The 22,320-nt window shown below is 51.9% G+C and overlaps 1 protein-coding gene across 4 annotated transcripts in view; it reads right to left on the minus strand.

Moving 5' to 3' along the window:
* Positions 1 to 4,603: 4,603 nt before the first annotated feature.
* The window catches only part of WDR59 (WD repeat domain 59), a 49,764-nt gene continuing 32,047 nt past the window's right edge, over positions 4,604 to 22,320 (minus strand). For 3 of the 4 annotated variants that reach the window (XM_082320254.1, XM_082320256.1, XM_082320257.1), the window contains exons 19-27: positions 20,276 to 20,332; positions 14,153 to 14,286; positions 12,637 to 12,718; positions 11,139 to 11,251; positions 9,896 to 10,043; positions 9,731 to 9,803; positions 8,053 to 8,179; positions 7,471 to 7,613; positions 4,604 to 6,341 (exon numbers count right to left, since the gene is read on the minus strand). In XM_082320254.1, the coding sequence (XP_082176380.1) occupies positions 6,106 to 6,341; positions 7,471 to 7,613; positions 8,053 to 8,179; positions 9,731 to 9,803; positions 9,896 to 10,043; positions 11,139 to 11,251; positions 12,637 to 12,718; positions 14,153 to 14,286; positions 20,276 to 20,332 (1,113 nt within the window). In that variant the 3' untranslated portion in view covers positions 4,604 to 6,105. The remainder of the gene's footprint in view (positions 6,342 to 7,470; positions 7,614 to 8,052; positions 8,180 to 9,730; positions 9,804 to 9,895; positions 10,044 to 11,138; positions 11,252 to 12,636; positions 12,719 to 14,152; positions 14,287 to 20,275; positions 20,333 to 22,320) is intronic. The other variant, XM_082320255.1, reaches the window with a different exon arrangement.

Here is a 22,320-nt window from a genome sequence, read left to right on the forward strand (position 1 = left end):
GGCCCCCGCCGGCCCCGCCGCCCTGCCCGTCCCGTCCCGCTGCCCGCTCCGCCGCGCTCTGCCGGCACCTGCTCATCTGCATACATGCATATCCCGACCGGCCACGCCACGCCCCCCTCGCCGCCCGTTGGGTCGCGACGGGGGAGGGGCGGGGTTTGGGGGGGGAGGCCCCGCCCCGCCTCAGGTGCCCCCCTGGGGGGGAATTGAGGAGGTGCGGGGGCACCCTGGGAAGGGTGGTGCCATACGGCACCCCCGGGGGTACCACCCTTCCCAGGGTGCCCCCGCACCTCCCCAGTGGCCAAGGAGCCCCAGCCCCGGGAGAGCGGGGGACCCTGGGGCCATCCGTGTCCCCCCCCCGGGCTGTTTGCAGATTTATTTCACTATTTAATTAAATTTCCCGCATGCAATCACCCTGGGCGGGCGGCACTGCAGCCCCAAACTCTCCTTCAGTGAGTCGCGGGCAAATAAATCGCGATAAGAAGAAAGGAGGGTTTTTTCTCCCCATTTTTTTGGAAAGGCTTCCCTCCAAGCAGACGCTGGGATTGGGCGGGGGGGTGCTTTGGGGTGACACCCTTGAGCACAGGGGCAGGCCACGTGCCGGCAAATTTTGGCGTCGCCGGTCACGCCAGGCCGCAGCCGGTGATTAAGGTGAGGTTTGCCAGCTCAGGAATGGGGAGCCCACCCCGGCCCCCCGGCTTTAGGGCACTGCAGGGGGCCGGCGGGCATGGCATTAAGCGAGGCCTTTAATCAAGATGGATGCCGAACCCGCCATGGTGGCTGGCGTCGGCTCCACCTCCCTGCCCGGCTCCCGGCATCGCCCCGCCACCAGCTTGGGGGCAAAAGTCCCTTTTTTGGGGGGGGATGGGTTAATTTTCCACCCCAATGGGAGCAGCAGGGTTTGGGGGGGGCACATCCCCAGCTGGGGCTGCCGTGGCACATCCTTGGTGCAGAGGGGTCCCACAGAGGGGTTTTTGGGTTGGTGGTCCAAAGCATCCTTTGGGGGCCAGGTGGGGGGGCCGGAGGGTGGAGGAGCCTTGAGAGGCTGCCAGGAGACCCCAAAGGAGGTGCCAGGGGGTGGGATGCCCCGCTCTCCTGGAGGGCTTTCCCAACGCCCTCCGCAGCCTGGGGTGGTGCCGGTCCCGGTGGGTGAGCTCAGCCCCGGCGCAGCCCTCCAGCGCGGCAGGGTGGCTCCCAGGTGGGGATTAAGGTTTTTTGGGCGAGGTGGGGACAGAGGCGGATCCAGGTGAGCCGGGGCGTTCAGCTGGGGGCCGCTCCACCCACATGCCAAACCGGGTGGGCACCCCAGACCTCAGGCGTGCCCGGGGCAGGCGCAATGGCCACCACCCCATGGTGGGGTGCTAGGGGAGGCAGAGGGGACCCCCGGCCACGACCCCACCACACCGTCCCCACCGGCTGTGCCACCTCCCTGCCGCCTTGGCCGGTCCTGCCAGTGGCGTGGGTCCAGGACGTCCTTCGTGGCCCAGCCCTGCCATGGCATCCCGCGGCCGTGGCGGTGGTGGGAGCAGCGGCCCCCAGCCCTTCCCGGTCTATCCCGGCCTCTCCCCGCAGCCGTAGGGGCTGGCGAAACCAGGGAAAGGCATTTCCTTCCCTTCCCTTCCCACCCACGCCTCGATCAGCCCTCGCAGGCAAGGAGGGCGAGGGAGGGCAGGCTGGGCGCCACGGTGATGGCCCAGGAGCTGGGGGGATGCACCTCACGCTTGGGTTTTGGGGTGTCCAGGTCCCTTGGGTACTCTGTGCTGCAAAGGGCCACGCTGGGGGCTCGCTCGTGGTCCCAGCTCAGGGCAGGAAGGGATCTGGCATTCGCCAGCCCTGGGTTCCCCAGCACGGCACAGGGTGCAAAGCTGCTGGGTGCGCCAGTGGGTCTCTGCTCCTGTCCTCTCCCGAGCATGCGGGGTTTGCTGTCCCCAGCTCCACTGCGGCAGGGCTCGGGGACATCAGCGAGCCTGTTGTGAGCTGACACCCCACCTGCCCTCATTCCAGGGTGCTGACGGCTCCCGGGCTGCGTGGTGGGGGCTCTGCCCCCCACGCAAGGGACAGGGGTGTCCCCAGGGTGGACAGGGCGACCCCCAGCTCTGCCACGAGGATGGAGATGGGGGAGCAGGGGGACCCGTCGCCCCCAGGAGCAGGGATGCACCGAGCACTGGTGGCAGGGGGAGAGGGATGGTGCTGGGACCCAGCTGTATGGCAGACGCTGCCGTAACAGCACCAAGTCAGCTGCAGAGGGCTTTGCCGATGGCCACCGGTCCCCACCACAGTCGCCGTGCTGTGCCGGCCCCCGGAGCGAGCAGCATCAGGGAGTGGAGCCAGCTGATGATCAGCCTGACCGAAACGAGAGCAGCCAAATGGTTTTGGCTCATCAGTTCCTGAACTGGTTTACCCACCAGACAGACGGACAGACGCTGGGGCCGGTGCAAGGGAGACGGCAGGAATGCGCCGCTGGGCTTTGGGCAGGATCAGGCCCTGCAGCGCTGGCACAGGCTGACGTGGGGTTAATGGGGCTGTTCTGCAGAGGAGGAGGGGTCTGATACAGACACTTCGAGGAGCCGCAGCCACAGGGAAAGGTTTCCCTTGGCACCTTCTCTGATACCATCATTCCTTGTTTTTCTGCCAAACTGATCATGGGGGATGAAACTTCCTTCTCTGTGTACGAAGAGCCTCAGTGGGGATGGGGAAGGCACCCCACACTCGTTACACCCCTGCTAGCTCTGCGGAGCCCAAAAAGGGTTTAAAAAAGCTGACGGTGGCCCGGAAGGCAGAGCATGGGCTGTCGTGGGAGCCTTCTCCTCCAGCCATCCTTGGGAAAGCCAGCGTGGATGCACTGCTCGCAGCCCTAGGGATGCGCTCAGCAGGCAGCTGAAGCGAGTCTTGCCAAAGCAGCTGCTCGGGGCTGGGCCAAAGGCCCCCCGCGCTCGGCCTCCTCCTCTGCAGTGGCCAGCAGCGATGGGCAGAGAAGGGTGCCAGAGCAGGCGGGAGGTGCGGTAGCCTCATCGCCGAGCACTGCAGGCTGGGGATGTGCGGGCAGGGCTCTCCGGCCAGCAGCAGCGGCAGTGGTCCGAGACGGAGCTTCCCTCCCTGGAAGTGCCCGGTCGCTCCTGGAGCCCCAGCAAACCTGTGGCACTGGTGACGCCTCGAGGGCAGCGGTTTCACACCCTTCCCACGCGGCCTGCGAAGCACGCGCTCCTGCCTCGCGCCGAGCGGCCAGTTTAGCTCAATGCCCCCCAGTTCCTGCACCGGCAGAAACCACGAAGGGTCACCCCCCTCCCCAGCACACAAGACGGACCGTGGCCTACGGCACTGCCCTTCGGCTAGATGCTCTATTTGATTTACGTCCCCGGAGCCGGTTCGATGCGCGCTGGCACGCTCTGTGCCGAGACCCGCTTCCCGACCAGCGTCTGCCTCCTCTCCCCCTCCTGCTCCCTTCTCTAAGGCCTGAAATTCAGAGTGAGATTTGGCCAGATGTGGGAACTTTTGGCACTTTACCAAGTTATTCCAAAGAGCAGGCAGGTAAGAGGACAAGCAGTTGGGGGGCAGAGCAGACAAAGGGGCTGGCGTGGGTCACCAGTGCAGCAGCACGCCCCATTTCTGATCATTTATTCCAGACAGGGGCTGCCAAGCACAGCGAAGGCAACGCATTTCTCTTCTCGCCAGGCTGCAGGCAGGCGAGAATAAGGCATTCCTGTTTCCTTGCAATAGTCACTTCTGCATTGAGCAAGACCACTCCCAAAACAACCACCACACATGCTGCAGGGTGTGAGACAAATGCTCGCAGCGTCCGGGAAGAAATTCCACCTACCTGTGCAGGGTTGCACAAACAGCCACGGCAAGTGCTTTTCTGCCTTCCTCTGAAGCGCCAGCCGCCCTCCACCTTGGAGGTATTCAGATCCTATGGAGATAGACTGTAATGAACTGTAATAACACACGTAAATACCACAATCTGTCGGTCCGTCGCCTTTAAATAACAAGTCTCCTTTCCCTTCCAACCTACACGCGCACTCAAGCATGGAAATGAAAATACTTCCGAGCTGAATGGCCGTCACGTAGGAAGGCGGAGGCCGGGAGCCCTCTCCCCACAGCTCCTGGCTGAGCACACCCTCGCCCGAGGGCCAGTGCAGCACCCGCTGGAGCGCCGGGCAGGACCCCGGCGTGCCTGCCTGCTTGCCGGGGGCGCAGACAGTGCCTGGGGCCTTCCTGAACTGCAGGATGTGGGGTTTGGTTCACCAGCAGCTCAGACACCGCCCGGCTGCGTTTTCGCAAGAGGTGCATCACGACCTGCGGGCAGTTGCCAGGCTGGCGTGGCATCACAGTGCCACACGCTGTCACATCGTCCCTGCACAAATGCAGCTGCTGCGAGAGCCAAGGTTGGGGGTCCCAGCAGCAGCCGGTGAGCCCCCAAGCTACTGCAGGTCTCTGCTGCCACCGGGTACAGGTATCTGGAGGGGGACCCCCGCTTTGGGGTGCAGGGAGAGGGGCGGGGGGTGCCATGCTGACCGCCACGCTGGGAGGGAGAACTGCCGGGGGCTTCCCACGGAGGGAGAACTAGCACAGTGACACCAAGTTCTGTCAGAACAGCACTTAAAAAAATAATTTTAATGTTTTAATGTTTAAGATACACCATCTGTTTATTCCACAGCAGGATCCCACAGCCTGAGTTAACGCAAAGGTCGGGAGCGGGCACGGCACGTGGCCCTGCTCAGCAGGCAAGCGTGGGAGGAAGGGACGAGCGTCAGCGCGGGGTGGGGTGGGGGGGTAACCCCAGCGCACTCATCCCTGACCACACATTTGCCCAAAACCAAAGCTCTGGCTGAAGCCTGCTCTGGAGAGGCACAGGGTGTGCACACGACCACGCAGGCAGGGGCACAGCAGCGTCCCCGGGATGGGAGCGCCCAGCAGGCGCAGCCCCAAGCAGACGGATCGATCCGGTACATTCTCCAGTTGAAGCTTCTACAAGGAGAAAAGGCACAAACCTTTTGCCTCCGTGCATCCCACCACCGTTCCAAAACCCCTTTTCCCCTAGAAATTGCTGCCCCTCCGGCTCAGGAACCTCGTCACTCAAGCACACCGGCAGCAAATCTCAAATTATTCATTGATTCCCCCCATAGAGCATGGAGAAAACAGCCAAAAGGAGTTGCACAGAGCAAGCGTCCTTGTGTTTTCCCAGTAAGGAAGCCAAGGCTTTCTGAAACGCCCTCAGGTGCCACCATCCATGGAAACACTGCGTGGATCCCAAATCCAAAAGGCGGATGCCTTTCCCAGTCACCAGGACGTGTCACTGACAAGACAGGGACAGGCAAGTTAAAGTGCATTTTATCACCCGGTCCGAGCAGGAGATGGAGACACCTTAAGAATAATGGTACTAAACCTGCTGGAAGAAAGCAACTAATCCTAGTGACCTTGGGCACACGGCTGGGCTTCTCACACCAGCCGCAGATACTGACCAGTGAGTAGGAAGCTATTTAGGAAGTAATCCTCAAAAACGTAGTTTCATTCTCTTGCTTTAAGGGGTAATCTAAACGATGTAAACAGCCATTCAAGATAAGGACCCTGTGGCTTCCAAAAGTAACTCATGTCACAGTCCCATGGACTATTTGTTCTTCGAGTGCAGTTTACAGTTCGCCTTTAGAGCTCACTGTTGTTTGCAAATTATTTCTGCCTTAACTGTGCAAAGACAACTATTTTGCTCAACTTTAAGCCCCTGTAAGGAGGCACCTGGAAAGACACTACGTAGCTGGAGCGAGCGTGGCTCTGCCAGGTGAGCCTTTTCCAAAGAGGCTTTTTAACACCTCCTCATCCCAATGGAGAGTAGCCAATATTCACACACCCTTCTGCAGGAGAGCACAATTTTTCTGGTCTGGCATCCATTGCCAGCAATGGACACAGGGAGTTTGGTCAAATCAGTCTGAAAGCAACTTGGGAAGTGTAGGAATACTGGAAGCACTTGTAAACATCACTGCAGCGCACCGCCAGGACATCCTGCTTCAGCTCCCCATGGCATCTCCTCCAGACACTGTGGAGCAGAGCTGATTCAACATGGCTCGGGAATTAATTATTAAATCCAGTTCACGGGCACCCTGCTGTCACCACTGCTCAGAAGGTGCTCTCGAGCAGGCAGTGGCATCCGCAGCCTGTGGGACACACCTCCTGGGTGCGAAACCACTCCATCATATGGCTGGTGTGGCCTCCGTGTCCGCAGGTCAGGCAGAAATTAGAGGAGCCTCGCACTGCCACGTGACAGATAGCACACTGGAAGGTGAAGCCCTTGCAGATGGCGCACTGGGTGCCGCGCACCTCGCTGCGGCAGTGGCTGCAGTACACGCCGAACTCTGGCCGGAGGAAAGAAACGGAGAGCAAGACTATTAGTGCTGGCAGAATCGTGGACAAAGAAGCCCTGCATACAGCACCCTCCATTTGACAGATGAGTCCCCTGAACCCAATGCCCAAGAGATCTGCCTCAAATCTCCTTCAGGGTGGGAGAATGGTGACTTATAGAGGTCTTAGTTTGGTCTCCATATGGGAGCAAAGACATGGGCAGCCGGCGTGCTGGGGCACAGACTGGCCCACCGACTCCCCTGACAGCTAAACTGCTGTTGGCTGGGAACGTGCGTCAGATTCCTAGCTCGGGACACACTGACACATGCTGCGGAGGTGAAGGCTTCCTGCCGGTCTCGTCTGCCTCACATCACTATGAAGTGTAGCTAAGAGTAAATGAGAACGGCCTTTGCTTCTCATCAGGGAGAGAGCACAGAGCACGCTCGATGGGTACTATATCAGTGTTGTGACTATTATCCACGGAGGGGCAATGGCAGTGGTCGGAGTCACCAATTTTCACTCCAGTTACTCCCCAGGAGGAGACGCTGGTGACAAGGTGAGACTGTAACAAGAGCTAAGCAAGCAACCGCTGATTCTCTGGCATCTCTCACCCACTTCTCTCCTCCCAGGTTAAGTGCATCTTTTCCCAGAGGCCTAGGGAGAAGACAGAAGCTGTCCTTACGTGGCAGTTCTGGGCAGCTATGCTGCTGAAAATATTTTGGGAGAAACGTTCTATTTGCCTGTTTCTTGGCTAGCTCACCCACCGTTAGAGATCTTGCAATTTTACGCATGCAGCGTAAGGACACTTCAGCCCAGAATCAGAGATTAGGACAGTGCATGTCTGGGCTCTTATTCAGAGGGAATAAAGAAGAGCCATCAGCATAAAGAGCTGAACATTGCTCGCGTAGCAGTATGTGCGTTTCCAGCTTTGCTGGAGAGACTTTACAGTCTACAAATCCCTTGAACCAACATCTGCAAGCATCATCTCCACCCAGAGCTGCGAAGAAGCTAAAACCATTTGCTGGCAGACCTAACTTCTGGACAGATCCGATGGACGCTTTTCATCCCACTGCATGTTCCGAAGCCCCTGAGGCAGAGCCGTGTCTGTCCGGGCAGCCGGAGCAGACCGAAGCAGGGACTCACCAATTCCTTTGTGGGGATCAGGAGGACAAGAGACAAACTTCAGAACCTCAGCCCGCTTCTCTCGCAGGCCCCAGCGATAAAGGATTTCTCCATAGCACTTCTTAAAGTCATCAAATTGCTGAGTGTTGGCAGGATCCAGGAGCCTAGAGGAACACACAGCACTGTCATCCACCTGATTGACTCTCTGAGACTCTGGTTGCAATCCTCTTCCCAGTGACGGGCTATGCAACCAGCTCACATCGCTAGAAGAGCAGCAGATTACTTCCCCTGTGTTGCTGAAACACTGCTGAACACTAACTGGTCTGGCCTTCACTTATTCTACACTCAAGGGGTGAATGGGTGGACTACCCTCTGGGGCCCCCACCACGGCCACTTACACATGTATCATATGCCACCCCAGCAGAGTCGATCTGCAGGATGAAGCTTCTCCAAATGACTGTCTGAATGAAAAGGTCTAGAAGCAGGTGTGCTACTTCCTTTCTAGTGTTCACAGCATCAACAGAGACCTGGCTAGAGAGTTCCAGATGACTTGGGCACAGAGTGATGCATCCCTGAATGCCCCCAAGGCACGCTATAACCTACCTTTTGTTTTTCTCATGCTGGTCTTTCTCACGCTCCCGATGATCGGGATACATTAGGTTTCCATAGCGGAAGTCATCCGGAGAAGACTCACACCAGGGAGTGGAGGCCTGCTCTGTGTCTTTGTTTGCTGCAAGCATCAAAAGGTTGTGAGCATACCTCAGAAAGCACAGCACTCATGAGCACAACCTCGTCAAAACCGGGGTGGGGAAGGAGACATGGAAGACCACACATTCGCACACCCCAGTTTTCTCTCTAAGACATAGTCGTATCACCTTCTGCATTCCTACAAACACTGCCCTGACTCAGAAAACTAAGTGCCAACCTCTACTTGCCAGTGCTCCTACTGCACTTCTGGTGACAGGATGGGAATGGGGATCATCAGGCAGAGAAATCTAACATGGAGGAATCCCTTTTGCCTTCCACTTTAGACAAAAAGTATCCAGGGAATCAATCCCACGGAGTTTGCTTGGGAACGTTATCCCTGGCAGGCCTGGGCTCCTCTTTCCTAGACAGGGAGGACTCTCATCACCAGGGCTGCTGTTACGTAAAGGGGCATCTGTATGTAAGGTATTGCCCTGGGGGCAGGGAGAAGACTGCTAATAACTGCTACAAGACAACATCAGCTCCATTAACTCCCATTCTCCACTCTTCCCCATGTCACAGATGCCTTGATATCACACTGAAAAGTTACAGCTTTGGTGCTAACAGGGCTGATGCTGCCCCAAGGCCATGTATATCACTAGGAATCAGGCAACAGCTTCAACTCTGACATTGGAGCCCTTAAGAGTGACTTGTCTTTGACACCTTCACAGTCAGCAGAAAACGTCCTTAGGCCTGTGGGTATTCATGCCACCGAGAACCAAGCCTTCCCAATCACTGCTGTTTTTCCAGTCGGAAGAGAAAGCACAACATTGCTTTTTCCCCCTGAACTCTGTGGAATTAGCTGGCTGATGACCCTGCGAGGCCACTCTCGATAATCGCTGAACGATCGTGACAATTGGGAGAAGTGCCTGAGGACTGGAGGAAAGCAAATGTCACTCCTGTCTTCAAAAAGGACAAGGAGGACCCAGGGAACTGCAGGCTGGTCAGCCTCACCTCGATCCCTGGGCAGGTGATGGAGTAGCTAATCCTGGGAGCCATTTCCAGGCACATGAAGGACAAGGAAATTATCAGGAGTAGTCGGCATGGACAACAGCCTCAAACTGTGCAAAGCACTAGGGCTGTGGAAAAGCTTACAGCATCAGGCAGCATCGAGGCAGCCACCCCTACTGTTTGCAATAGCCAGGCTGGAAACAGAATGGTACAAACTGGTCCCTCTCTTTACTTGTCTCCAGCTGGAAAAGGTAGCAGCGGGAGCTCTTGGCTCTGGGTTAACCTGCGATCCAGGGGCCTAGCTCGGTATGTCTAGGGCATTTATAACAGTTTTTCCCAGTTGGCAGCATGCTACAGAAGTCAGAAGGGGCAGGACTGCTGGAGCATTGACACAGTTACTGCAAGCCCTGCTCAGTTCCAGCCATGGGGTCACATCACGTTGGCCAAACCCCGGAAAGCTGCTCTGGCACAGCACCTCCGCAATCACAGCCTGTACTAACTCTCTTCTTTCCCCACCACAGGAACCATCTAAAACCTAGGCCAGAAGGGAGACAGATTCCTCTGATTACCACCCAGGTCTCAGTACCTATGCTCCAGCCTCCAGTGCCAAGTCCAGGATCTGACATGCTGGAACAGGAACCAGAGGAAGTAAAGCTCGGCTGTTGAGGGGGAAAGGAGAGGAAATCATGTCATCTACATGAGAGATGTTCAAAGATATCCAAGACAACTAAGAAAGAAACGGTGGTCATACATATCGGCTGTGGGAGGCCAGGTTGGAGGCACGCTGAGGAAAGGGGCCGTAGGAGTTTGGGCACCCCTGTAGCCTGGACTGGGCTTCAAACACGCTGCACAGCATGGCCAGGGTCTGCACATCATGGAGCTGCGAATAATGAGCCAGCCTGGGAAATGAAAAAGACAGACAGTATGAGACTGGGAAGAGTTCAGTGGCAAAAGCGTTGAGACTCCAGGGCAACTAATTTCAAGCTTGTTGCATAAATCAGTTTGGGTGACATTACGGCCCACGGGAGGCATGTGCGCTCTGCAGGACCGGGTTGTCTTTTCCTTCACACCTTTGAGGAGCAAAGTCCTCCTTCTGAAAACACTCGTGGCCTAACAGGCAGGAGAAAGATGGGAGCTCTGGGAATCCAGCAGTACTCATGGCCTGATTATCCTGAGTTTGTGCAGCTTCAGGAACAAGGTCCACAGAACTGATTTTAACTGGATGTAAAGCTGGAGCCATTAGACTCACCCCCAGCCACAATGTCTTTTTGACAAAACCCTCTACAGGCAAGCATGTTGCATCTAGATTTCAAGGCAAAACCTCAACACAAGTTTTCTGGATGGCCATGAAGTTCCTGGATTGCTCTGAAGACTGAGAGCGATGAAGAACAACCTGTGCTCCCCTCCCACTGCTGCCACATAGCAGGAAAGAGCTAGGTCAAGCAATAGTATGCAAAGTACACTACACAAATCCCGTGTCTCCAAATAGGGTATATCAACAGATAACATCAATTACTAATTACGTCCCCTCCTGAACAGATTCACTGGCAGGAGGACAGCTGTTGCTAACACTTGGCTTTGAGACCAGTTGGAATGATTTTCCAGTAATGCTACATGGCAACAGCAAATCTGAAGGTGGACAAATCAGCTGCAGCAACACACTCATTTAGGAGGTGGGGAGCAGAAAACCAAAATCTCAAGTCAGGCATTGTGTGCACACTGGAAAGCAGAGCTCCACCTGCACCTGGCCTATTGCTCAACGTTAGCCAAAGAAGACTTGGGTGCTAGATGGGAGGCCAAATGCTGCCTCCTGCATGTCATAAACACACTTGCAGCCTCCCTTCTTGATGCATCTCAGGCTTGAGAGAGGAAAAAAAAAATGCAAGCCGTGGCACTATTCCAAGTCCGAAATGATGCCCTACAACATACATAGTTACAGAGGGCTCTGCTTCAGCAACCATTCCCCAGTCCCTCCCCAGCATTCAGACACCTACAAGGACTCCAGTAATTGGCGTCCAAATGGATGTTGTGCCCAAGGTATCTCCAAATCTGGGTCAGACTTCGGTCCAAGACAGAGATCAGTGGCTACCATGGCCAGTGACCAAACCTGGTAGACAGGAAGGAAAAGCATCAAAGCTACAATTATAAATAACCAGACTCCCAGGGCATAGGTGTGCACAAATTCACTCACAGACAGATAATAATAGAGCTTGCCACCCCCCACCCCCCTGCCACTGGCAGCAGGGAACAGTTTCAGCCTCTGTGTCACAAATAATATAGAGTAACACAAACCCGAAGCTTTCCCTGTCTCACTTGCTTTGAGTTTGGGTTAAACTTTGAAGAAGAACAGTCTATAGTCTAACAGACCTGTCAGGAGTCCCACAGCTGCTCACTGTGAAATTAGAGAGAAAGAAACAGGAGAGAAACTGAAACAAGGGCAGGGCTGAGTGCAAGAGAGCACAGAAAGGAAATGGGAAAGATACCACTTGCTACACTGCTATGGAGCACATCTTACACGTAACCTGCAACTCAAGCCTCCATGCCTGCTAGGAACAAGGCAAGCTGCAATACAGGCTAGAGTTACATGGGACAGGGAAAAACAAGCAAGAAACAGAGGTATCTCAGAGAAATCCTGCTGAGGTTACTCCACCAAAGCTCTGGTCCAATGTGGACAAACCAGACAGCAAGATGAAGCACAGACAAAGGGGAACTAGACCTACCTTCTCTCTCCTGGTCTAGCAGAACCCACCAAGAAGCAAGATAACAGCTTGAGTTTGCTTCTGCTTGGATCAGGTAAGCCTATGCATGTTCCCTGCCCAGGTCTAGGAAGAGCCAAATGCTCAGGAGAGGTACACAGGCTCCTCTGGCAGTGCCAGCCCGCTCCTATCTCTTTCAGGCACTCCTGAGTCCTGTCAAATATTCTGTCCGTTGTGATGGACTAATCACACGGAAAAGGATGGGCCAAAACAGCCATTTTTCTCCTATTGCTAGCTGAAGGTAAGGGCCAGCTCTGTTCTAGGGCTGGGTCCCAGGGCTCAGACTCTCTCGGGGAGAAGCTAGCTGCAGTTAGCACCCAGCACCAGTGCAGATGAATACCAAACAATGGGAACGATTACATAAGTAAGACAAAATCACCTATCAAAATGCTGACAGCAGCTAGGCAACTGTGTGCACAGTCACTCGATTTGCTGACTCAAAAGTAGGCTGCATTCCTCGCTTTGCCTGCAGGAATTCCCTGAAAAATGTGCTTCACTCAGTTTGGCAAAGGGCATAACACAATCTGCCTGCAGCCCTGGGAAGGACTCTCTCGATGCCAAGAGTCCATGAGGTAGAGACCACCTCTGTGGCTGTTCCACGGGCCTTGGTTCACCAACCAGAGACTCCCTGGAACAACTGCTGAACCCAGGTGGCTGTTGGCATACCAAGGTGACAGCACAAGCCATTTGAGGGTAGCACAGCACGCTGAGGAAGAGGTCTGGTTCAACATAATACCTGTACGAGATCCCTCCGTCCCACAGCCAAGGCTGAGGCAGCATTCTTCTGGCAAGTCTCCTGGATATTATTCACATTCAGTCTAAAAAGAAAGGAGATATAGCTCAGCTCTGGTTGGCACGTTACCTACGAAGGTGGGGAGGGATGGGGGAAAGTGGTACTGGCAGCAGTGAGTAGCCCAGAACTTCCAGATTAATACGAGCCTGCAAGCACGGCCAGGATCCCATCCCTTCCTCCCCTGTTATTCAGGGATGACTGCCATCCTTCTGGCAACTCCCACTATTCTTCTTCCCTAACACACTGCACAGCAAGTCCAGCTCCGAACCAGCTGGGACTGATCCTAAGATGTACTGCTTCCAAGGAGATATAAGACCAAACTTGTGCCAGGATAGCACCAAGCCAAGATTCATTCTTGTCCCTAGAAGCCGGTGCCATCAGTTACGTGGTCTTGTTCCCATTCAGCCTCTTGGTCTGCTCTGACTGACCTGGAGGGAGACGGCGGTACGCCGTGGAGAAGCAGGTTGGTCTTCAGCCTGTTCCCCAGTAGGATAATGCACCCACCAGGGAGTCTCCGAGAGTCTGGCAAGGTGGGCTGAGGAAACCCACGTGGGCATTCCTGCTTATCATCAGAAATCTTCCTGAGACACTTGATACTTCTATTGCTTAAGATCTTACAGCAAATGGAAAAGGGTCAGGCTGTTTACACATGAGATATCCAGAGAAGAAAGGTCCAACAGGTCTTTTTAAAGAACATTCTTTTTAATAATATAGAAAAGAGAGAAGGAAGATTTCTTCTCTCTTTTTTTCCTCACCCTCCTTTAAGAAGGCAAGATTGCTTCTTCCCTGAATGTCCATAGACTGGAAATTCTGTGAAGGACCAGATAGTATTACCAAAGCTAAGGAAGCAAAAATTCAGGAACAGAGATTTTGTAACTACCTGAATTAGACAGTTTGGAAAAAGAAGCTTCTTGTTTAAAAAAACCAAACAAACCAAACAGAACTTCTCCGTCCTTTCCATTAAAGCAGAAGAACTTGGCTGTACTGACACTGTCATGTACAACCAAGCCTCCAAGTTAATGGGTCACTCCAAACACTTCTGAAATTAAAAAGCCTTATGAGCTAACAACAGTCTTATAGTATGAGAATGTGCATTTATTGGGATTTTTAAGCCTGTGCATTTAATTGTGGAGTTTAACATGAGATTTGAAAAAGAATTTGTACTGATAATTTCTCTCTTTAGCTGACGAAAACCTGAACCTGCAGTGATGATGCTGGAGCATGGGTTCAAACTCTGTGTACAATACCCCATCACACTTCCATCACACTTTTCAGATTTATAGGAGACAAGTCCCCTCTCAGAGGCAGACAGGGATACCATAAAAAAGCAGCAAGGCAAGAACAGAGGAAGAAGGTAAGGAAGCATTCAGAGATCATTGCTGACTGATTTCAGGATTAAAGCACAGCAATGCCAAAGATGGCTGCTTTCATTTGGGAAAAGGTGCCAGCCCATACTCACATGTAGAGCTCTCCTAGCAGCTTGTGGACAGGCAGCAAGCAGGAAATATCTTGGATAATAACTTTCCCGGCGGCTTTGATGGGTCGATTGTTGGCATCTGTCCCTTCTCGTTTGCTTTTCCACCTCCTTGATTTCTGCAGAACAAATGGCAACGTGTTACTGGGGAGGAGGACAGCAGGCTTCTCGGGCCAGGGAACAAAGCACTAGGGTCAGGAATAATGCAAGCAGCACCCAAACCTGCCTTTCAGAAGGCTCTGTGTTACCCTGGAAAACATCCATGACATGCCCAGGAGAACAAGCATCTCCATCTGTAGGAAGTGAAAAGCAGGTCAAGGCAGCGAGCTCAAGGTCAAACTCACTCAAAAAGTATTTTGTGAGTTCCCCTGTGAAAGCCAATAAGAGAACAAATCAGCATCGGGATGCCAATCAAACCTGGGCAGGTTTGGCAGGAGGACGGTTCAATTATCATTCTCATTAGAGGTCTGGTCTGGGAACCCTCTGCACACAGACCACCGCTGACTTCAGCCAACATCAGCACAGAGACATGTGGGAGGCAGCCTCTGCTTGCCCTTAGCTTCAGGGCAAGCTGACAGCTCCAGACTGTCTCTTTTGGTCTCTTCTTTCAGTGTTCGAGTACACCCCTGTTTAGCCCCAGGACAGGGCTCCCACCTCCTGCTTTATCAACAGCTTTAAACAAACAACTGGCAGATGATAAAGCAGGGCCCAAGTTTTCCTAGCAAGGATCCTTAGCTACCATGCTCACAGCTACTTACAGCTGGCTCAGGACATAAGGTGGGGGGGGAGAAGAAAGGAGAGGAATCAACACAAGGGAACAAAACCAAGAAGCCAAGATTCCCAAATACTCCCTGTAATAGACACAGAGGCCATCTTAACGCCAAGCTGCATAAAGCTACCTTGGCTGTACGAAACATCGTAGAGTATTTGGCTGGTATCCTGGCCTCTTCCAGCTCCTCGCTCTAGGAGGGTGAGGAGGAGGGATGGGAGGCTGTGCGGCAGCACGACAGGCAGAAGGCACTGGAGCTCTATCGAGAGAAGCACTGGCTGCTACGCAGGGCTCCTAAGTGCAGCGGAGGACGCTTTGCAATGCTGCTCCCCTGTGGCGTGTTCTCTCCCTGACACACGGAGTCCACGCTCCTATGCAGAAGTGTCTCCTGGTCATACTGTTATGGAGGGTGTCCTGAGGCACTTGTGGTGGGGCTTCCTAGCCCCTATCCAAAGCAGAACAGCCCCTTGAAGGGGCCAGCAAAAGATGGCTCTGCTTGCTGATGTTTCTGCAAGGCAGGCAACGCTCACACACACAACTCATCAGTGCTCCTAAAGAGCGGGCTGGGCTACAGGAAGGGCAAATCTTTGGCCTGCAAGCAGGGTCACCTCTACTGTGGATATCAGGCCAGCTCTGGGATGGCTGGGTGCCAAACTGCCTTTGACCATGATCATGCAGTCCTGTGAGAACCTGGGCAGGCTTATCACAGACACAAAGTGCCCTTAAAAAAAAAACAACAACAAGAAAAAAAACCTAATAACCTTAAGAAATTAATTCTTCCTTCACTGCCTGCCCGGCCCAAGCTTAGGCCAATGTGCTGAGGAGGTCTTGCCATGCTGAGCATACTACTAGCACATGCCACAAGAAGCAAAAAGGATGTTGCTCCTGAGGGTCACTCTGGACACGGGGTGACCGAGGCTCAAGCACAGGCTTGACAGTAAGTGAAGGTGGCGTTTCAGACTTCAAGGAGGTGAAGGTGAATTTTTCCAGGGATGCCTACATGACAGAGCATCACCAGTTCCCCTGATCTTCCACCGCTCCCCAGAGCAAAAAAGAGCAGAGTGGCCATGCTGCCCAATATTCAGAGGTGCCAAATGCTGGTGGAAACAGGGCCGTCAGCATTCAGTCCTATGGAAAAGCTGGCTGACTGGGGCATGGTTCTGTTCTCTGCCACATCCCCTCAAGTCCTAATTCATCCAAGCAGAATTTGCCTGCAGTATTTATCTGCTGCTTCACTCTGAAGCTGAGAAGCGCTATGCAGTGGAAGGTGGCTAGAACGTGGTCGGGTGGAAGACCAAACTCTCTTCAGTCCATCATCTCCTAATCAAGGCACTGTCTGGATCAGCTCTGGTTCTCTTGCTGTTGGGCAGACTATACCTCTTTTGATAACACCTAAAAACACAGCTAGCATTCCCATGCTGAAGGATGTGGGCTGTATCACAACAAGGTTCCCAAATAATAGTGGCACCTGTACCTCATTCCTTGTCAGGGCAGCCAAATGCTGTCTCCTAGGTGCAGCGAGGAGCTGCTGATGCTGCCAAAACCAATATTTGAGCAAAGCTTGGGAGCCCCAGCACAACAACATGCCATCAGGGCAAGAGCTCAGGCACTGTCCTGGAAGGGCTACCAGGCTTCTCACAACAAAAGCTGTTATTTGTGCTATGTCTGAGCAGGTATTTGAACCCATGCTTGCAGATGCAGAATCGCATTCTGCAGGTCTATCACCAAGGGCTTCTAGAGCTTAGCAGGTAATTTGGAGAGCAACTTGCCACCTCCTGACTGCCTGTAAACCAGCTGCCCCCAGGACTCGCAGCCAAGGAGAGTTCCCTCTGACCGAGGCAGGTTCTCTGCCCTGTCACCGGGAACAGATTCAACGTGCTCCTGCCCTCTGCAAGAGCGGACTGAAGAAGCCTCCCAACAGGCATTTCAAACACTAGAAACATGGACAACACGTATCATTTTCCACAGGTAATTTAGTCACTTTTTTTTTTGGAGGAGAATGACAACAAATGAGGATGAGAATGGAAAAGAGATCCCATGAATGGTTCCCACTGCTTGCTGTTAGCGTATCACCAGACAAATGAAGACACTAAATGTATCAGAGCCCCCTGAAAACTTGGATTCACAACAAAATCATCCTGTTTTCTTCCTCTTAGCACTGTTTATTTGCTGGCAAAAAGGGAAGCCCTGATGCTATACTGGTGCAGCTCCTGGAGTAGAGTCAGTCGATGGCCATATGCCCTGCCAGTACTACACTTCCATGACCACTACTTCCTGCCCCTCCAGCTGTGACAGAAGAAAATCATAAAGCCACATGTAGAGTCACCTTTAAAAATGTCTGGTTTTTTGCAGCTCAGGTTTGCCTCAGCTACAGCAGCAAAGTGTTAGAAAAAAACTATGATCAGAAGTATGGGAACCATCATGGATGAGGTAAAGCTCATCACCATTGACAGCAGCTCTACTTTGAACCAAATAATTGCTGGCGTTAATTACAGGAGCAGCTCTCTGCCAGGCAGTATTTGAGCACTTTTAACAGGGATTTCCAGAGGCAAGGAGAGCTCTAGCTTGGGTCGGTCTGGCCAAGGTCCACCACAAGGTTCCTCTCTCCCTTCTGCTTCACCTGTTCTCCCAGGAGAAGCTCCCACTATGATGTTATCAAGGCTCACGGGCATTAGGATAGAAGAGAAAATAAGTCTCTTCCTAGGGGCTGGAGCACAGGTCACGAGGGGGAGCAGGGAACGTAACGGTTGGAGCTGAAGCAGAAATCAACATGCATGCACCAAGCTAACTATTGACAGCTGAAGGTCAAAGACACAGGTCGGCTGTGCTGCCCCCAACATTTCTAGCTCTTTCTGCAGCCTAGAATCCATGCCAAGGAGAACTGCATCTACCCAGCTGCTCCTGAGAGTTTAAGGAGAGGAAGAAAAGAAAGAAAATAGCTACAGTGATAGTAAATTAAGACTCATCAGTTCCTCAGAGCACCAGAAGGAAAGAAACCAGAGCATTTATGACAAATCATGGGGTTGGAGGTGACAGCGGGGAACAGCACTGAATAATGACTAAAAAAGCCAGCCTGCACCTGCACTACCATACCCAAGGCTGTAATTTGCTGCAATCTGAGGTGATAACGATGGCAGTAAATGGGTTACATGTAGAAACAGATAGCCCAAGAATAAGCCACCAACTGCTTCGTAGCAACCACCATCATCACTGCATACTCAGCAGAAGTAGTTACAAAATGCTGCATGCCTGCTCGGAAAGGATGCTGAACAGTTGGGTGTGTGTGTCTTTGGATCCTGCTGAGGCAGGCAGTGCTGTAAGTAGCATCGTAAAATGTAAAGTGCCTGTTTCACATAAGCATATGCAAAATTTCAGGGTTCGTGGTGTAAACTGGTGTTAGTAGGGCAAAGGGAAAGGTTGCGGACAGAAGGGAACAGACTTGATGCCAAAGATTAAGCTGCAATAAGGCATTTACAAAGTAAAGAGTTAAACCTGTTCAAAGTCAGGTTCAAGCTGCTTCTCATGTTGCGTTTTTTTTTTTCATAAAATTTTAAAATTGCTGCCTCCCTGCAGAAAGCTATGCTCCTTTATTCTGAACAACTGCCTACAGATTAACTCCCCCATGCAGGTCACGCAGCACTGCCTGGATTTTCTCTTCAAAATAATCAACATTTACTATTTCCAGCACCTCCCACAGTACCGGGCACCTTCCACAAAGGGGCTAAACAATCTGAGGCACTTTTGAATCAAGTGGCCCACAGCATGAGTATTTCCTTATAGCTTCCATCAATTAATAGCTGGCACCTGCCTTGAAGCACTGGCATTTCTGTAGCGGAGGCTAGTCACTAGCTAGAAAGGAGGAGGAATTATTCCTTCTTCTAGACTTGCTAAGATCTTGCTTCCCTGAGCACCTCAAGCAATGCTGAGCTCTTCTTCCAGAAGGCAGGCACCTGGTCTGCACAAATAATCCACACCTCTCTTCGTGCATGTCTGCGTCTTCACCTTGGGCACTATTGCCCACTTTAGAGAGTGTGATTAGTCTCAATTATACTTCTGTCACATCACTACTTGCTCTTCCTTCCCAGCCAGCGGTAAGGGAATTAAACCGTGGCCCTTTGTGCACCACAATTTACCATACCACAAGCTGGCAAGTTCCTTGCTTGGTTTTCTTTCTTTTGGTCTGTTCCTGATCCAAGACAGAACTTCATTTCTTGCCTCCACTGCTCACATCTCTTTATTAGCTCTTTGCAAAAAGCCTTGATGGAGTCAAGTAAATTACTTCTGGTTTCCTTCACCTATTATTTGCTAGTGTAGTCTTAGAGTTGTTGTAATTAGGAAGGCTTGATCTTATTATACCAAGTTAAATTAGGTGTTACAGGACTTTATTTTATTCCCTGCTGTCTTATGAATAGACAGCATGAAGGACAGCAGCTGTGAAAAAACAGTTGTTCACACAGACATTAAGAAAAACGGACCTAAAGAGATCATCTTTAAATTGAAATGGAGTTTTCTAAGCTTTGCCTATGCTTGGCAGATGAGCGATGAGAGAGTAATTGCCCAAATTTACAGCACAGCTTGAGCAACGCTGATATCATCAAGATGTTCACATGAATGATGTTCAGGCTTGAGGGACACGTGGACCTGACTAATGGAAAATGACTGTCAGAGCAGTCTCAGAAGGGCAGGTGCCAGGGGGAGGGAGTACCTGCCAGGGTGGCTGGAAGTGCAACCACTTGAACTGCATGCAGGGTGGTGGGATTCCAGGGGCTGGGAGAAGATCACAAATTAAGGAGAAGTTCTATTTATTGTTCCAGGAAATAAGACTTTATGGTGCATTGCACCGAGAATAGGCAGCTCATTTTAATGAGATGACAGATCGTTGTCAGCAACTCAACCAGTTTGTTTCTTCCACAGCTCTTAAGTGATCCTCCCTCTCCAGCAAAGCTTAATCTTTTTCACAAACTGAGGTGCTCTAATGTCAGTCTCATCAGTTGGTTGATGATGCATAATAATCATTCAGCTCCTCTGCAGTGCACTCTCTGTTTCTTAGAGGTTGATCTTGTCTTACACTTCAGACTACCCCTCGGCATCCTTTCCTGACTGCGAGGCCAGGTAAAATAGGCATGTTGTAGGTCAGTATTTGTACCCTGCAAACCAGCGTCTGCTCCTGTCCACTTACACGTGCATTCACTCTTACTGAAGCCCTAGGCCCTGTGTGGAGTACAAGTCCCCCACCTCTGTGCAGGTTACTCAAAGGCAGGCAGGTGGCATTTTATTCTTGGGCCCTCGGGCAGAAGACAGGGTTATATCAAGGACAGTATTAGCACAGCGCACAGTACCGGGAAGTCGTTAATTGCTTGTATGGACCAACGTCGCCGGGCAGAGCGAGGAGACATCTGTATGTGAAAACGTTATACCCAAGAAAAGGGAAGAAAGACACCAAGAAAATTAAAGACAAAGGTAAATAAACTGAAATGAAAAGTGCCCTGAACCAGCAGAGTAAAAGATAATGTTCCCAATGGTTCTGTTACACAACAAAAACCACGATCCCCCCTTTCATCCACACACAATCGTACTATACAACATTACCTACGGCCCTGGCAAAGCAAGGGCTGCTGCGTCTGTGCCCCCCACCAGCCTCTGTGGAAGACTTCAGCAACCACAAATCTGAATAAAGTCTTCTGCACAGAGTTGTACTACTGCAAGAAGCACTGAACCGCTTCACGTGACCTTGTTCATACCATGAACTGACAGCAGAGCAGAGGACAACACCCTGGTGCCCCACATGTCAGGCTCCTACTCTAACCAGTCTTACTCCTCTTGGCTGAAGAGGAAGGCAGCCAAGTGCAAACTGCATCATTTTTAAAACAGCTGTCCAGCGCCATGGCACAGAAATCAGCAGGAAGCTAAATAAACACTCCTGCTTACTCAGATATCCCTTTAACATCCAGCATCCTCCAGGACCTCATTCACTGGAACCTGCTGTAACTGTTCATTTTCATTTTAAACAATAAAAGCCACATGTCAGGATATTAGAAGGGATGCAGAGACCCTGCTACTTGGCAGGGCCATGTGGAAATTGTCATTATGGGTTGAGGAACTCATTCAGGTTGAGTGAGCAATTAAATTCACTGATTGACTATGCAGAATAGCTCCAAAGTAGGCTTTCATTACAAACTTGCAGACATTTCATTAAGTACTCAATGCAGTATTATAGCAACAATAAATGGAATCTCTCAAAGCACGTTACTGTGCACTCATTTGAAAAAAAATTTTCTGTTATAGTTCAGTAAGCGTCAACGCAATAAAAATTTGTGTCACGTGCAATGTATTTTACATTTATTTCCAGCTGATGATAGGCAGTCAGGACCATCAGCCATGCCTTCAGCCTCTACCTTCCCTTGCATCTCACTGCTGGGCGAACCCTGCAGTCAGGGAGCTGAGGGGTGAGGCTGGCTGCAGGGCCCCGCAGAAAGAGAGAGGAGGACACTGCAGCCTTGTGCTACACGTTCTTCCACCAGGCCTCACAAGAGAAGGAGAAAAGGGTTAGTTGAAGGAAATTCAGTATAGTGGAGAAGTAGCAAACTAAGCTCAGTCTCCCCTCAAAGTCCTGCTCTCCTGTAGGCAGCCGCTGCTGCCAGCCTACACTCCCACGTGCTGTGAGTCTGAGAGGTCTGCAACCAGGTGGGCACCAGGCGAAGCCTCAGGGATGTTCTGAGAAGCAGCAGTTTCCAAGCCCTGCCAAACTCCCTAATGGGAAGCATGAGGACACTGCTGTCACCGCCCCTGTGTACAGCTGTCCCTCAGGCAACACTGAGCTGTCCCCAGGTCCCCATTGGCATGACCCTCTAACTGGGGGGGAGAAAAACACAGCCATGACACCTTCTTTAAGAGATATCCAGGGTTGAAACACTGATGGCATTTCCACAGTATAGATACAGCTTCTCCTTTCTGCTGACTACTATTCTGGGTTTTTTCTGAGGAGTGAAAAAGAGGGAGGAAGAAAGGAGGAGTGTGCATGTGCGAACGAGAAGTCAGAAAGATATATGTGTGTGTATATATACACACACATTTAAATGAGCACAGAAAGGCTCAGTGCCAGATTTAGTTTCATTTTGGTTTACTAAGGAGATCTCTGCTGGATTCAGCAGCTCCCCTGCCTTTCTGGGAACATGACATATTTCCTGTCTAGCAATGGGCAAATCCCATTTGTTTGCTAATGGTAGTGATGCCAGTGTTTGCTACATGGGATTTAAATACCTGGTTATCGCTGACGAATTCAGTTTTGGCACTGAAGTTACATAACATGAGAGTTTAACAGACAAAATTTCAATTTGTATTTAAGATGAAACTCAAGTGTCTCGGCTTTTTAAAATCCTTACAA

This window comes from Platalea leucorodia, assembly GCF_965183815.1.
Source record: "Platalea leucorodia genome assembly, chromosome: 8".
Taxonomy (NCBI): Eukaryota; Metazoa; Chordata; class Aves; order Pelecaniformes; family Threskiornithidae; genus Platalea; species Platalea leucorodia.